General features: G+C 39.9%; 1 protein-coding gene across 2 annotated transcripts; it reads right to left on the bottom strand.

The window, feature by feature from the left end:
• Window positions 1-4,042: 4,042 nt before the first annotated feature.
• On the bottom strand, window positions 4,043-16,408 carry LOC109939051 (serine/arginine-rich splicing factor 4-like). 2 transcript variants are annotated; one of them, XM_020537337.2, is made up of 6 exons: window positions 16,190-16,408; window positions 10,689-10,831; window positions 9,633-9,745; window positions 7,587-7,801; window positions 6,080-6,169; window positions 4,043-5,428 (listed from the first exon to the last, which is right to left on the bottom strand). In XM_020537337.2, the coding sequence occupies exons 1-6, from the start codon at window positions 16,294-16,296 to the stop codon at window positions 4,591-4,593; spliced, it is 1,506 nt and encodes a 501-aa protein (XP_020392926.2). In that variant the 5' UTR covers window positions 16,297-16,408; the 3' UTR covers window positions 4,043-4,590. The 2 variants fall into 2 exon arrangements, with proteins under 2 accessions (XP_020392926.2, XP_048468832.1); XM_048612875.1 differs by lacking the exons at window positions 10,689-10,831; window positions 16,190-16,408 and adding an exon at window positions 10,120-10,548.
• Window positions 16,409-17,968: the final 1,560 nt, after the last annotated feature.

Consider the following 17,968-nt stretch of genomic DNA (forward strand, 5'->3'; position numbering starts at 1 on the left):
AGTAATTTGCTGATTTTTAGGTGGTTCGAATCACCCCCAGATCCCTCGTTCTGACACTGGACTTATTTAGGGAATGTGAAATGAAGAAGGTAGTAGACAGGTGTTTCAGGGGACAAAGAATCTCTGTGTTTATTAAATACAAAAGGGGAATATATTACAAGAAATAAAGGCAAAGACAAAACAATGAAATTGACACCATCAACTATATAGAGGGCAGCACTTAAATACACTATTAAATTAAACACCGGTTAAATGCTATTAGAAGCTAAGTAGTAGTTTTAATCACAGATACTTTAATCAGACTTCCTAACCTTGGGGTTCTCTGCAGTGTCGCCACCCTGCTAACTAGGTTGGATACTTTGGGGTTTCAAGAATATAAGCTGACAGCTGGGGATAAATGCGACTTTGAAGTGTAGCTGAAAGTTCCTACTTGCCGTTCCCGGTGCTTCGATGAGGACTTCGTATGGCGTGGGCCTTCAGCCTGGTGATGCGGTAGGACATGTTTTGGATTTTTTGGGTAAGTACTTGGTTTTTTTCTTACTCTGTAGTGGTTTTGCAAGCCAGTTTTCACCTCAGGAGGTCCCTGAGGCCTTGTGGTTGGGTCAGTGGGTTTCGGAGGATGTCGGTTTCAGGTCTGCTGGTCACGGTTGGTTGCTGTTGGTTCCCCTGGTACAGAACAGGGCTGTGCCGGTGGGTTTTGGGATTGCCATCAGGATCCTCTGTAGATAGCTGTGCAGTTAGTTCTTGGGTCATAGCTGTTTGGGATCCCTCTGTGGCTCTTGTTTCCAAAGTTGCTTGTTGGGGCTGCAGCCTGTGGGGAAGCTGTTTCTGCAGGAGCTTGTCGTTGAGAAGGCTCTCCCTCTCCCAGATCTGTTGTACAGACTGTGTGCTCTATTACCTCCTCTCAAAACTGTGTTAGCCATTGTGTTTCTGGTGTTCTCTTTGAGGTCAGTTGGCTTTCTGATAGTTAAGAGTATGTGTGAATGTACTTTGATTGAGTTTGAATGTCCGATCTCTCTTTAAATGAATATTGATTGAAGTTGAAAGGCTTGGAATTGTATAGACTCCATAATGTCTGGGTTAGGCTAAACTGAATGGTAAAAGTTAGTTTCAGTCTGAAGTGCTAGGCCTGGTTAATTGTTCTTTTAGAGTTAAGGTGTGAATTGGATTTTCAGGCTGAACAATGGTTCCAAGCAGGTATCTCTGTCTGTGTAGTTTTTCGAGAGCATAGCCCAGCTGCTTTTTTTTAAACTTCAAAAAGTTATTTGCAAAGTCTTGGATTTTAGTCCAGGATTTCAGAATATGGGGATTTTTGCTCAATCCTACAGTATACACTGCTGCTACTGAGCATCAGTGGTGGAGGGAGTGGGGTGCTTGTGGATGCAGTGCCAATCAAATGGGCTGCATTGTCCTGGATGGTGTCAAGCTTCTTGAGTATTGTTGGGGCTACACTCATCCAGGTAAGTAGGGAGTATTCCATCAAACTCCTGACTTGTGCCTTGTAGATGGTAGACAGGCTCTGAAGAGTTAGGAGGTGAGTTACTTGCCGCAGTATTCCCAGCCTCTGGCCACCTCTTGTAGCCATTGCACTTATATGGTCAGCCGAGTTTCTGATCAAATGACAACTCCCAGGCTGTTGTTAGTGGGGCATTCAGTGAAGGTAACACCATTGAATGGCTAGGGGTGGTGGTTAAATTGTCTCGTTAGTGATGATCATAGCTTGGCATTTGTATGGCATATTACTTGCCACTTGTCAGCCCAAGCCTAGATATTGTCCAGATTTTGTATTTAGACATAGATTGCTTCAGTGTCTGAGGAGTGGTGAATGCTGAACATTGTGTAATCATCGGCGAACATCCCCACTTCTGACCTTATGACGGAGGTCATTGATGAAGTAGTTGAAGACGGTTGGGCCGATGACACTAGCCTGAGGAACTCTTGCAGAGATGTCCAGGAGCTGAGATGGCTGACTTTCAGCATCCAGAAACATCTTCCTCTGTGTCAGATATGATACTAATCACCAGAGAGTTTTCCCTGATACCCACTGATTCCAGTTTTGCTAGGGCTCCGTAATGCCACACAAGATTGAATGCAGCCTTGATGTCAAGAGCTATCACTTTCACCTCACCTCTGGTGCAAGGGTGCACTTTATGAAAATTAAGTTAGTAGAACTCAAAGGACTGCACAAACCTGTTGTTTAGGATATTACTTTCAAATGATATTTGAGGTACTCTAAGCTCTTTTCATTCGCCTCACTCCAGTGCCACATCAAGTTATTGCAGGGAAAAAAGTACTGGTATAGAGGGTAGCATATTGGCATTGACAGAAGATTGGTTGGCTAACAGGAAGCAGCGACTAAGTTTAGGTAGTTCTTTTTCAAGTTGCCAAGATGTAACGAGTCTGTGCCAAAGAGATCACAGCCAGGACCTCAACTGCTTACAACTTAAATGAATGGATGGAAAGTATGGATGCCAAATTTACTGGTCACACAAAGTTGGGTAGGCAATTAATTATGAAAAGGAAACAAAGAAGCTACAAAAAATTTCAACAGTCATACCAAGTCAGTATCATACTGCAAATTGTGAAATTATCCACTCAGCTCCTGACATGGTTACAGCCTTGATTCAAACATGGACAAAAGCACTAATTTCCAGGGGTGAGGCAAGACAGGCCTTAATATCAGGGTCACATTCAATAGAGTATGGCCTCAAGGAGGCCTAGCAAAACTAGAATCAATGAGAATCAGGGGACAAACTCTCCATTGATTGAAATCATACCTGGCACATAGGAAGATGATCATGATTTTTGGAAGTCAGTCATCTTAACTCGAGGACATCTCTGCAGGAGTTCAGAGTGGAACCGAGGACCATCTTCAGCTGCTTCGTTACTGACCTTCCCTCCATCATAAACGGTCAGAAGTGTGGATATTTGCCAATGATTGTGTAATGTTCATCACCATTTATAACTCCTCAGATAGTGAAGCAGTCCATGTTCTAATGCATCAAGATCTGGACTATATCTAGGCTTGGCCTGACAAATTGCAAGCAAGACACATCACATTACCTGGCATTTATGTCCAATAAGAGACTAACTACCACCCATTGACTTTCAATGCAATACCATCACTGAATGCACCACTATCAATATCCTGAGGATTACCATTGATTAGAAATTCAACTGGACTCGCTGTATAAATATAGCGGCCACAATAGCAGGTCAGAGGCTTGGAATACTCACTCCTGCCTCCACAAAGCCTGCAAATCTATGAAGCACAAGTCTGCAATGATGGAATAGTCCCCTCTTGCCTGTCGCTCCAACAGCACTTAAGCAGCTTTACTCTATCCAGAACAAAGTAGCCCATTTGATTGGCACCACATCCACAAGCATCGACTTTCTCCACCACTGACATTCAGCACACACTGCTACTATCCACAAAATGCAGTGCAGAAATTCAAAGCACCTTCCAAACTCATGACCACTACCATCTAGAAGGACAAGGGCAGCAGATACCACCACCTGCAGGTTTCCTCAACAAGCCATTCACCACCCTAACTTGGAAATATATTACTGTTGCTGGGTCAAAGTTGTGGAATTCCCTTCGGGCATTGTGGGTCTAGTGGTTGAGTCTTTGGAATTCTGCTTCCATCTTCTTAGGAAGCAGAACTTTTCCAGAAGTGTTTAAGGCAGTGGTACCTTATTAACCAAAAGGTTTATTGGAAGAGAGGGAAATGTGGATGAGGTTACACTCACTCAGATCAGCCATGATCTTATTGAATGTTGTTGCTGGCTCAAAGAGCAGATGGCCTACCCATGATTCATATGTTCATCACGTCAAAATGCTTTTATTTGGATCGATTGAGCTGTAAGAGACGAGATTTTAAGCATAAAACAAAATACCATGTGTGCTTACACCTGTTTTGATGCCCTGGAGTTGTATACAGTTGCTCATCACCTTTCTTTCCTGAGTTTAAGTAGTTCGTCGATAGCTGTTGATTTTCTTGCAGCTACTTTTCTGGATACAATGAATGATTCAAGTCAACAATGGATTCCAGGCAGACATTTATTTGCATTGTATTGAACCAAACAAAAAACAAAAGCAACGCACGTCAGCCAGCTGAAAAAAGTTTTTAAAAAGCAGGAACTTGGGCAAAGAGCTTTTTTTCCCCCTCACAATGGAGGAAAATCTCTCTACATTCTGATTACACTACATTGGCAAAATTTTACAATTTGCTATATGTTTTGGCTATGAAGTCCACAACATTGGAAACAGAATTTATTTTTAAAATGATCAATACAGATGAATGTAACTTTTTAAAGACTTCATTATACATATGAAAAGAATCAGCAGCGATGGGCACCATTACTCTGAATACAGCATACCTACCTAAGAGTCCTCCTGACAGTATAGGCCCATCGTTAAATTTTAATTTAGCACTAAATACATCTTTTCTATTATGAAAAATGTACAGCATACCGGTATCTATTGTTTGTAATGTCTGTGGTACAGCTAACAACAGACCTGCCAGAAAAAAAAATGTTAAAGTTTTCATAGAAAATGTAGAGAGGGGGTGGGGGGGGGGGAAAAAAGACTTAGGACTTTGAGCGTGACCTGGACCTGGAACGAGACATAGATCTCGACACAGACCGAGAAGGGGAACATGACTTTGAACGTGATTCAGCTTTGGTGATCGATTTGGACCTGGAACGAGATTTAGTTCTGCCCTTCGATCTGGATCTTGACCTAGAACGAGATGCAGGACTTGGTTTTGTCTGTTCATTAGAGTCCGATTCCCCATCCATTTCTCCACCTTCACCCTTAATTTCTTTCTCATTATCCGTTTCCCTAGCCTCTTCCTCTTTTTCCTTTGATTCTGATCTTGACCTAGATCTAGACTGTTCCTTGTCACCTTTTCTCTTCCTGCTCTTACTGGTGCTTTTAGTCTTGCTTTCACGTTTGCTACGCTTTTTATTTTTCTCACTTTTGCTCCGACTCCTGCTCCGACTTCTGCTTTCACTTCTGCTCCTCTTCCTGCCTTTTCTTTTTTCCTTGCTCTTGCTTCGACTTCTACTCTTACTCTTACTCTTTTCTTTGCTCCTGCTTCTACTTTTACTCTTACTCTTATCCTTCTCTTTGCTTCTACTTCTACTAACACTGTTTTCGCCTTCTTTACTCTTACTCCGACTTCTACTCTTCTCTTTACTAACACTCCTTTCTTTCTCCCCATTTTCATTTCTGACCTCAGTTTCTTCTTCATTGTTGTCTTTCATCTTTTCAACACTCCTGCTCCTACTTTTCCCCTCACTTCCACTCCTACTACTTGCTCGGATTTTCTTCTCTTTACTTCTGCTCCTGCTCTTGTTTTTGTTCTTGCTCACACTGCGGCTTTTGCTTCGGCTTCCACTTTTGCTCCTAGAGTGGGTGCCAGACCTGGAAAAAAAAAGGATTGGAAGTGTTAAACATTAGTAAGTTGAATCAAAACAAGTTACACACTAACTTAACAATTTACAAAAACAGATTTAAGACATGATTTATCTGTCCCTGCAGCATTACATTTTATGACTGATCCGTTCAGAAACTATATTACTGCCTCTCAGTCTCTGTACAACAATCCCAATCAAGCTGTTTGTGTGATTTATAAATATGTTGTTGTGCCAAACTGGTGAGAAGTTTCAGAAAGAATGCAAAAACTGCCATTCAATATTTCATAGACACAAAGTAAATGTATGCATACCATTTCAGCTCCCGTCTTATACAGATTTCTACAAATGACAAACTTCCTTGATCACCCTCATATCTGTAATTTTCCATGTTCGCAATGAAATTACATTCTCAACACGATTAACAAAATACTTAAGACTTCAGCAGTTGAAATGCTTTTAAATTACTAATTTTTTTTTACATTTTTATTTGCCCTTCTGCAGAAAATTTGCACCTCTCAGTTAATTTCAACTAGATTTCCTTTCATGTCAAATTAATGTTCAAGATTCATCTCTCAATTTCAAAGCAAAGGCAGTCTGAGCATGAAATCCTAGACCAATATTTTGTGTACATGAAAGTGAATTGATGCTAAACACACACCTAGATTGAGACTGACTGCTCTTACTGCTTCCACTATGGCTTCGACTCTTGTTATGAGAACGGGAACGATTTCTGCTAGGAGAACGAGACCTAGTTGATGTTTGTTAAAAAAATAGAAGGGAGAAAAAAAAAATCAAATTCAATTTTATCCTTTAACATAGCATCCTTAATGTAGTAACACTGAGGTATCTTGGGAAATGTTATCATTAAAAGAAAACTGACACTAAGCCAAACATGATGATAGAAGAGGTGACCAGAAGCCTTGTCAGAGAGCTGAACTTTAAAGAAGTCTGCAGAGAAACTAGGAGAAAGAATTCTAAAACTTATTTTCAAGTTAACAGGAAGATAAAGGCATCAAGGGTGGGGACAAAAAGAAACTGGTATCAAGACAATGGAAGATATATTAGTATATGAGTCAATACGTGATCGAAGACGTAGATTTTAAGATGTCTAGGGAGGGAAATCTGGATCTTGGGGGCAAAAGCAATAAAGATATGACCTCCAATCGTAGGGGATAAAGAGGGCATGCGTAAATAGCAAACATGAGCTGAACACAGGAGAGACTGTAGGCTGAAAGTTACAAGTGTGCTGGACGGAAGCCTTCTGAATGAGCGTATTGGAACTTTAAAATTGTGTTTATTGAGGGGACATCAATGTAAACCAGTGAACACCGTTGCATGAACAGGACTTGAGGCAAGATAGAAAGGACTTGGGCAGAGTCTTGAATAAGTTCAGATTTATGGAGAGTAGAAAGAAAACGAGGTCAACTAGAAGGGCAGCACAGTGGTTAGCACTGCTGCCTCACAGCGCCAGGGACCTGGATTTGATTCCGCCCTTGACAACTGACCGTTTGGAGTTTACACATTCTCCCCGTGTCCATGTTGGGTGTTTCCTCCAAGGTGCTCCGGTTTCCTCCCACAGTCCAAAGACATGCAGGTTAGGTGAACTGGCAATATTAAATTGCCCAGCGTGTCCAGAGATGTACAGGGCAGGTGGATTAGCTCTGGGAAATGCAGGATTAGAGGGATTGGCGGGGGTGGGAGGGTGGAGTCTGGGTGAGATGCTTTTCTGAGGATAGGTGTGGACTTGATGGGCTGAATGACCTTCTCCCACACTGTTGGGATTTTTTGAGAAGTGACATGGTTAATTTTGTAGATAAATGGTCTTAGTAAATCAATATTGGTACAGACAGCAACATCATAGAATTAACCACGCAGTATGAAGAACCATTTCAAAACAATCAAGGCTATAATCAAAAGTAACTCTGGCCAACCTGAACAAAGATGGCAGGTATTGCTTACGGCATTGATCTCGGAACATAAAGTGTCCTACTCAAATCTGTTTTCTGGTAAAACCACGAGCAAATATCATTTGAAACAGTTTGATATTTAGATGGGAGGTTTTAAGTCCTTATAACAAATAAGTTTCAATAACACAAAATTCTGTAAATTTTGACAAACTCTCTTGCTGACATTCAACATCAAGCTTAAAATTAATGCAGAAATACCTTGAACGGCTGCGACTCCTAGAATACGAGCGTCGTCGCCGTGACGAAGGCCTGTCTTCAACCAATCTGATCTTTCTGCCATTAACTTCAGTGCCATCCAATTTTTCAAGCGCTCTTTTCATATCAGAATAGGATTTAAATTCAATGACTCCCTCATTCTTTCTTCCCTTGTGCGCATCTGCATATGTAACTTCACCTGCTTGACGCATATAATCCTACAAAATTACAGTAGGATTTCACTTTTTACTTTGCATTCAGTATTTCTTATTTTTATTATTTCATCATCTACAGACAGATTTAAAACTTAACAATGCAGCTGAATATATTGTCTAAGAATTATTGGAGTTTTAGAATTACTAGTCAGCTACATAAAAATATTAAACTGGTATATTACACTTTATGAATCATTCTGAACTAAACCAAGCTCATTCACATAACCTCAATTTAAGCAATCTTTTACAAGTAATTTTTTACTGCCAAGATCCATGAAATACAATATGAACATGTTGCAGTTTCGCATTAGTGGTTTGATCAAAAAATCTAATCCAATGTAACTTGCAACATGAATATTGATTGGAATTATATTTCAGGATATGTATTTGGTTAAAATTTAAATCATAGGCCATCAAATTAGCTTTTACATTTCATATTTCTCACTATAAACAAGGAAGTAATCGTTTGACCAGATTATCTGATCAGCAATCCTGATACTTTGTATCACATTGTTGAGTATATGCTTTTGCCGACTGCCTTCTGTCTTCCAGCAACTGCCTTTATCTCACCCAAAACCAATGATCAATACTAAGAATATCAGAAAACACTCACTATTTATGACCGTGTTCAATATTTTTAAAATGGTAAATTTCTAAACATCCATCATTAATCCTGCTTCTAAACTTCAACCTTACATACTATTCCAGTGGTTCTTATGCAGGCACTTTACCTTCAGAAATGAAATCCACCTGACGTTCCACTGTCTACTTTTATGGCACCATCACCACAAGGATTGCAGTGGTTCAAGAAGGCAGCCAACCATCACCACCTCAAGGCAACTAGGAATGGGCAATAAATGAGGTCTTGCCATCATCACCAACATCCCGAGAACAAGTAAAAATATTTTCGGGTACTACAATTTCCATTTTTGCTTTCCACTTCAATTTCCTTAAATCTAGAGTAATTTTTACGTTAGTGTTACATTATTCACATTTATTAAGTCTTTGAAATACTCAGCCATTTCTATTCTACAGGCCCAGAAACTACATTACAAATTTATATTTAGATATGTGGTCATAGGTCATTATTTTGATCATTGGACGGTGCATTATATTCAGGAATCTGCTCAAAAAGTACTTGTGAAACAAGTTATTGAAACATGTACAGGTATATTCACTATTAAAAATAGCTTTTTAAAAGTCAATTATTTCCCCATTCCTTTAAATGGCATTCATTTTAGTTGGGGCATGTTTTAAGGAAACCCATCATGCTCTAATCTTCTAATGAGAGACTGCATGACAGTTTGGGTTATCAAAGCTGAACCTGACAGTTCTCATCTGATTTCCGCTCAGGTGCACTTTTCAACAGAGTTCAGGAGAAGGAATCTGGATGTTAACCCCCTCTCTAGTCCAACTGTGCTCATGTCAACTGTATTACCCAAGTACTGATGTCATTATTGTGGTATCAAATAACGCAACAGTGATCAAACAACCGTGAATTTACAGTCTACGTGGCTGAACTACACATTCACAATATTTATAGGGCAAGTAATTTGCTCATTGATAGCTAAACTTTAGATTTTTGGGCATCCAGATCAAATCTTGCTGAACTGGAAAGATTAAAAAAAAACACTAAATGAAACTAAATGTTACAAGGTGAACTTGCATCTAGTTACCTACAACTAAACTTCATTTCAGAATATTTCCTTGCATTGTCTAAGTCCAGGTCACACACGAGGTTTTGTAAACATCCTCCCTCCCTTCTCTTAAAAAAAAGAGCAATCTTCACATTTACTTTCGACAAATGTTTCAGTTATGCGAAGTATTAACAAACCTTTAAATCTTGCCAGCTGCACCGACTAGATAAATTTTCCACAATTAGTCTATATTCTGTACGGGTTGGAGGTCCATATCTGTCTCTTCCAGATCTTCTATAACCATAACCACCTTTAAGGTGACAGGTAAATACAACAGTAACAATTTAGATATTGCACATACATTGATTTTAATTCCCCACTGAAAATAGGTCACATCAAAAAAAAAACTATAAATACATCTAAATATCAACATTTTGTTCCAGCAATTTAAAACTAAACCATTCAATTGCAATATAAAAATTAACATTACTTTGTAGTTTTAAACTTCACAGATCAGAACTATTGAATGAGAGAATTAAACATAACAGAATTATTATTATTTTTATAGATACTGTTTTGATAGAATCAGAATGATTTACACAAGCATGCATAATAGATTACATGAAAATGATAATGATTTGATAAAGTAACCAAACCACTAAGCCAATTACCATCTATACTTACGGTGAAAAATGGTTTTCAGAATATCTGACATGAAAAAGATTTCAGGCACCTATTTTCAGTTTTATCACATCTGCCTCTAACCCTTGGGGTCCTCACCACCCAGGTCTAATGGCAAGAGTAGCAGTCGTCACATGGCTTCCTTAAGGTCAGCCAAAGGTCAATGGTCTTAGGTCTTAGAGCCACTCATGGAAAGGTAACCCAAGGCCAGCATATGGAACAGGCAGTCATCTTAGCCTCAAAGGACTCTTTTAATTAAAACATTGAGGTCTTTGTTAAGACTATGGTATCAACAATCACAATGAAAACATCGATTCAATTATAATTTTAAATGACTTATTATAATAAACTCGAGCAAAAATTGACAAATAATGAACATTAAATATATGCGAATGCTAAATACAAATTCCAAAAGAAAACAATTTAACATGCAAATGTTTAAAGTTATTACAAACGTAAATTGCTGCTAGCTATTCTATGAGCAATTTAGATTTTGTACAGTTTGACTTTTTTTTAAAAATTGATTTACAATTAAAAATTCCAATTGTGACTAATAAAATGAAAATGCTTACTGCGTTGAGAGGTATAACCACCATCTCTTCGAGGACCTCTCGCATGTTCAACGATTACTCGTTCCCCACAAAGCTCTTTGCCATTCAGCTCATAAACAGCATCATCTGCGTCTCGAGGATCATCGAATTCAACAAAGCCGTATCTGCAAGAAAAAAGCAAAAAAACGTGAAGTATTCCACACTGTTGTTGTGGTGGTGGTTGTGGCTTTGGGAATCAAAGTGTACACATAGCATCTGCACAAACAATCCTAATACACTACAATGGTTTGTAACATGCACAGTAAATGGTAGCAAAAGAAAAAAACGTCAAGGATTTTCCTTAGATCCAAGGTCCTGTAGAAACCTAATCCAGCACACAAATCGCAAAATGATGTACTGGGAACAGATGTGAGCAATTTGATGCCTTGAACGTGCACCACCATTCAAAACTATCACGGTCAATCAAAGACTTTAGCCATCCAGCCCCATAACCCTTGTATGCCATTGATAAGATTTAGGATTACCAATCTTTAACCTAAATACACTCAAAGACTCAGCTTCTGCAGGCCTCTCTGGTAGAAGTGTTTGATCATTTTGCTCACCTGGTCAGAAATTATGTTTCAGCTGGAGTTAACCATTGGAATTAAATAACTTTCTGCCATGTTAGTAAAAATTTAAAAGGGTTTCTGCAAAATACATTAATCATTAGATGACATAACTCCAAAGATCAGGTTTTCATGGTTTACAGTTTCTTTTGCACGTATTACTATATCTTGCAGATATTTGACTTCTACCGTTTCCTTTTGCACAAAGAAATTCTGGTTCTCATGATGCATTGTAAACATTTCATAATAACCCAACATAACATATTCTTAAACTAGCAACAGAAGGATGAAAACTCCCGCTGTAATTGTTGCACATTTTAACTATCACAGTCAATATGTACAATACACCAGGGAACAGACTAAGGAATAGGAGGTAGAGAGTAGATGTGAATAATTTTTCTTACTGGAGAGAAGCATACAGCGCACCAAGCGCCCTCCCCAAAACAGTATTAGGATCATTGTTTTATTATATGAACTGACCTGAACATAGATATTGAGCCTTGATGCAAAAGTTAGCAATACAGTAAATAACAAGGATAGTTGTAGACTTTAGGAGGACATGGACAGACTGATGAAATGGCAGTTGCAATATATTGCTAGATTATGTACTGAATGGGCAAGACTATGGCATGATTTCTATGCAAGATCACTACTTTTGGATGCAAAGGACAGAATGAGGTACTTACTGAAATCTAAACAATTAAAGGCAAGAAATATTAGCGGTTCAAAGAAATTTCAGAGACTGCACAAACTAAGATTATAGTCCATGAATTTTAGAAGGAGGATCAGTCTTCAAGATATTAAGAGGACCAAACAGGGGAGGTGTTGGCACAGTGTTAAGGAATGAATCTGAAATATAAAGCTAACCATAGTACCATGAAACTACTATCAATTGTCATAAAAGCCCATCCGGTTCACGGATGTCCTTCACGCACGTGAAGCTATCACCCTTACTCAGTTTGACCTACGTTTGACTCCAGACCAAACAGCAATTTGGTTGACCTACAACTGCCCTACAATGGCTGTGGAAAACCATTTATTTCAAGAGGCTACTAGGGATGGACAGCAAATGTTGTTATTGCCAGCAATATCCACATTCCACAGCAGAATGAAGGAAATAGAATAGATACAGACATACACTTTTGAGAATCTAGGTCAAGGGAAGATAGTCTAAAAATTGAGCTAGACTTATCAGGTAAAGAATCAAAAATAAAAAATAGATTTGTTGAACTGAAGACGGTTCACTGGACCCGAAATGTTAGAGCTTTTTCTCTCCACAGATGGTACCAGACCTGTTGAGTTTCTCCAAAAATTTCTGTTTTTGTTTCAGATTTCCAACGTTCGTAGTTTTTTTTGTGGAAGAAATTAGGAATCACTACTACATAGATGAAGGATGGCCTAAGCATGGAACTCTCTGCTCCAAATGAAAATTGTAATTACAATCAATAGTAAATTAAAAATCAGAGCATGATTGGTAGATTTTTGTTAGACAAAGATGTTAAGGGATATTGGACAAAGGTGGGTAAATGAAGTTTGGTTGCAGATCAACCATGCCCTTACTGTATGGATAAACATTCTTGAGGAGCAACTGCTCTCCGTTTCTACATTTCTCATTCAAACATGTACAAACATACTTTGGTAGCAGAAACATGGAGGGCAGTATAATCTAAAATATACCTTGAAGTGGGTAGTAGACAGGGAAGAGAGAGAGATGGGGAGAGAGAAGAAAGAATGGAAGTGAAAATCCAAAAGCAGACGGGTTTGAACATAAATATTCTCAAATCTTCGAACACAAGTTCAGAAATAGGCCATCAAGTCTGCTCAGACACAACATGGTGATCTGTCACTTAAAACCTTAAAAGTTGGCATGCCAAGTCCATAAAGCATTTAAATGTACCACAAATTTGATTTTTAAAAGAAAAATGGGCTTTAAGTTTTAGTGATCCAAGACATTTCTAAATATTGGAAGTTTTCAAAATCCTGTTTAACAGGATAAACTTTGTGTTTGTTTTTCAATAGAGACAGCAGAAATTAACTGATCAAAGATGGTTTCAAATAATGTAACAATTGATGATAGTCATTTGCTTGTTTGACAGCCAGTGCAAAGTAAGCCAGAAGGGCTAGGTTTAAATCATACCACTGGAGTTGTGGAATAACATCTCTGAACAGGTTGATTAGAAAAATGTTCACTAGTGCCAAATGAAGACATTTTCTCCAGTTAAATATTGAAATGGACAAGGCTATTGTGTGACTCTACCACAAACTCTTTTTCCCCAACTACTGAATCTATCATGCTCCATCTGAGACTGAAATAACTGTTCACAGACGACCTCCTACTGCGTTTATGATAGCAGTGCTCATCTCCCTCATGTTCTTCAGGTAATTTGTTGAAAGCTTCCACTATGATTTTATTACGTCTAGATTTTACAGATTTCTCCTAATTGGCAGCCCTGCTTTCACCCTTCATAAACTCATTCAAAACCGACATTTGAATTTGCGCCAAGTTTCCCATTCAGCCATCACTGTTGTATCTGCATTCCTACACCGGTTGCAAGTTTAATGACATTTCAATTTTAAACTCTCAACCTTGTTTCCATGACATCTTCCCTTTCTCGACGCTAACCTCAGGCCCACACGTCTCCATGATCAGTGTTTCTCTAATTCTGGTTTGTGTTAAATACTTTAATAATCATTTACCTTTGCTCCCAGATTCCTCCGTAAGCCTCTTTGCATCTCTCTCCTTAAAAATGCCCCACAGACCTAAATATTTTATTGCTGATATCTAAAGTTGTTTGGTGTCAAGTTTCATGGGACATTTTACCATGGTAAAGATGCTATGACGTAACAACTTTTTGGGATCAACTCCTGAATAAAAGATATTTTAAACTTACCTTCCTGGTTAAAATTAAACTACTCATTGAAAATCTAAATGTACACTATAAAAATATGCCAATTTTCAAATTTTAAAAATTCAGTGACTTTTATGCTTTGCCAGTAGTTGCATTCCTTGCTACTTAATGTCCTTTTACTGCACTGCCATCACCGTAGTAAATTACATCAGATGCAGAAGCCTGGATATGGAAAGAAGCTGGGAGGAAAAGAGGTGACAATTAGTACCTATGGTTATTTAAAATATTTTGGTCAGATTGCCAAGCACGATCAGAAAACCTAAATTCCTAATCTGTGAAAAGATGGCTGAGGGCTGTACTTCATAGCTGGTCTGTACATCAGGGCATTTATATTTAATAAAGCAGCCCAAAAAAGCAATTCCTCCAATAGTTTGCCCAATTGGTAAAAACTCCCAGAGCACCTGGTGGGAAAATAACATTCATACTCTGTTGCATATAATTCAGGCAAAAGGATAACTTTGTAGCTACACAAAGAAAATCAACATCACATCAGTCTAACCAGATCACAGTAATCTGACTTTTAAAGGATTTTAGTACATATATGCACTATTGATTTGCCTTTTGTAAAGGTAAATTATACAGCCATAAAGTTACCACTACACAATAAGTTACAGCAGACAAGTAGGAAGTTTATACTCCTGGTATGCTGGGCCACTAGTTCTAGTACAGCAAATATCAAGCTGTTTTATTGGAATTTAGCATAATCAAAACCTGCGATGAAATTTGAGAAAACAACCTTGCCAGGAAGCAAAGAGCAGCAGATTAATTACTCTCAGCTAAACAGGCAGCCAATTTTTACAACAAACCTGCTTGCTTTTGCCAATAAAAACAAAAAGAACCGTGGATGCTGTAAATCAGGAACAAAAACAGAACTTCGAAGGGTCACCAGACCCGAAACATTAATTCTGATTTTTTTCTTCACAGATGCTGCCAGATCTGCTGAGCTTTTCCAGCAACTTCTGTTTTTTTGCTGTTGCCAGTGGTTATTGCAGGATTTTCCTCAGTGGCAGAACTTTCACACCCGAGACAGGGAGATGGGGCCTTGAATTTGTTTGAAAAATGTTATCTCCAACTCTATTACATCAGCACTAATGTCAGGCTCTAAAACCAGAGAGATTGCCAAACTAATTGTAAGGGGCATCCTTGCCACCCGTCCTACACCAAGTGGATCCCACTGGTTTTCCGCATGAAGAGGAGAGGGAGAGAGCCACAGTAAAACACTGAAAACTAGACTGATTCTTGAAATAGTGAGCTCTTCAACGAGAAGTTAGGCTTATATTCCGTATGACTAACACAAACGGAGAGTTGATATCATTGAAGTGCAAACTGTTGGAAGGGGTTCAGAGAGCAGACGCTTCCGCTGGTTGGAGAATCTAGAAATAGGGAGCTAAAGGCTGAAAAAGAGACGCATCTATTTAGGACGGAGACGTTTATCTTGCAGTTGCCACAGAATTACCAGACCGCGGGGAGAGTTGGAGAATCAATGTTCATGGTAACCTCAGTGAGATTCGAATTCATAGTACTGGCGTTACCTGGGCATTGCAAACCAGCCACCCAGCCAACAGAGCTGAACGGGAACCCCTCCCTATACCGCAGTACATTCCGATAGAAACAGAAGAGAGATAGAAAATGTCCCGCACGCAAGTGTCGCAGCACCCCGAGCGCGTACAACAGTAGCGGGTGGACGCGCGCACGCAAGGGGATAGGAGCGCGTGCTCATCAACGGCGCGCACGGAGGGGGAGGGGCGGCAATGCCTTTGTCGCGCGTGACGCACCTCTAGCCTCAACAAAGACAGAGAGGAATGAAATCAAGGAAAACCCGTTTCCCCGCCCGCCCCCCAATTCTCAGAGAAAAGGAAAAAGGGAGAAACCTTTCCCCTTTTTTTTTGAATAGGAAAGAGTAGGATTTGAGCCACAAGGCCCGGACCCTGCACCTTGGCCCGGGACCTGAGGGATGTTCGCCGCACAGACGCCATTTTCTTCGCTGGTGTCCGACTGTCTGACTCACCCGTTCTTTATGTCCACCTCCAAGATTTTACCGTAGCCCTTGAAGAACCGCTCCACATCCCGCTCCCGGGCCTGGTAACTGAGCCTGCCGATGTAAACCCGAGGCATCTTTCTTTCTCGTTGCTTGTCTCCCTCACTCGCGCTGCTTGCCGCGCTTTCACAAAGTCACCGTTGCTCCGGTTCCCCGCCGTCATGCGTCATCACACCCCCTGACGTAAACTACGTCACATCCGTCACACACTTTATCTGCGTAAATGGAGCGTGTGTGTAGCACTAATTTTCTCTAGCCATCCATCTTCTTGGTGTGCCAAATATCATTTATTGGGGTGTGGCGTGGCTAGAGTTCTTTTGGGCGCGGGGCATCTCAAAGTGCTTGACAACTTTTGACATACTTTTCAAAGTGCTAACGGTCACCATGCCCCACATCTAGGGTCGTGGTGGAGCGGGCATTGGGGCTTGGTAATGTTCTGTTGTTTGCTAAGTCCGATCTGCACCCAGAGGTGTAAAAATGGAAATGCTTCATTCAATTTAATCAGTTTTTACAACATAAAGGTGGTACCTACATCGTGTTCATGCTGGTTATCAAGTGCCCATCTAGTCCTATCTTCAGCACTTAGAGACACAGAGATATACAGCACAGAAACCGTTGGCATGGACACGTTGAACCAAAGAGTCTATTTTGCTAGACTTTTATGCATCAAGTGATCCTCTAGATGCTATTTAGGGAAGCATCGTTTGTGGATGATGCTGAAATTGATAATATAGTGGACATGAAGAAGGTTATCTAAGAATATAAGGGGATCCTGATCAGATGGGAAAATGGGCTGAGGAGTGGCAGATGAAGGTTCATTTAGATAAATGTGAGATGTTGCATTGTGATAAGACAAACCACGGTAGCACTTACACGGTTAATGGTATGACCCTGGGGTGTGTTGTTGAACAGAGGGACCTAGGAGTGCAGGTACATAGTTCCTTGAAAGTGGTATCACAGGTGGACAGGGTGATGAAAAAGGCATTTGGCATACTTTCCTTCATTGGTCAGAGCTTTAAGTAGGGTAGTTAGGATGTCATGTTGTGACTATACAGCACATTGGTGAGGCTACATTTGGAGCACTGCATACAGTCTGGTTGTCCTGCTATAGAAAGAATGTTTTTAACTTGGAAAGGCAAAGAAGTAGCAGATGGAGTTTAATTCAGGCAAGTGTGAGGTGATGCATTTTGGGAGGACTGGTGCACAGAGGCATCTTGGGGTGTAAGTCCAAAAGCACCCTGAAAATGTCAACACAAGTGGATAATGTTGTAGAGAAAGCACATGGCGTGCTTGCTTCCATCAGCCAGGGAATTGAGTATTAAAGTTGACAGATCATGTTGAAATTGTACAAAACTTAAGTTAGGCCACATTTGGAATATTGTGTGCAGTTCTGGTCGCTACACTAGGAAGGATGTGAACGCTTTGGAGAGGCTGCAAAAGAGGCGTCCTATTATGTTGACTGGATTGGAGTTTATTAGCTACAGTATAAGGAGAGGTAGGACAAACTTGGACTGTTTTCACTAGAACGTCAGAGGCTGAGGGATGACCTGATAGAAGTATATAAAACTATGGGAGGCATGGATAGGATGGACAGTCAAAGCTTTTTCCCCAGGGTGGAAATGTCAAATACTAGATGGCATAGGTTGAAGGCAAAGAGGGAAAGTTTAAAGCAAATGTGCAAGGCAAGCTTTTTACACAGAGAGTGGTACACTGCCGGGGGTGGTGGCAGAAGTGGAGAATGACAGTATC

Source organism: Rhincodon typus, chromosome 27 (genome assembly GCF_021869965.1).
Source record: "Rhincodon typus isolate 14 chromosome 27, sRhiTyp1.1, whole genome shotgun sequence".
Lineage (NCBI taxonomy): Eukaryota > Metazoa > Chordata > Chondrichthyes > Orectolobiformes > Rhincodontidae > Rhincodon > Rhincodon typus.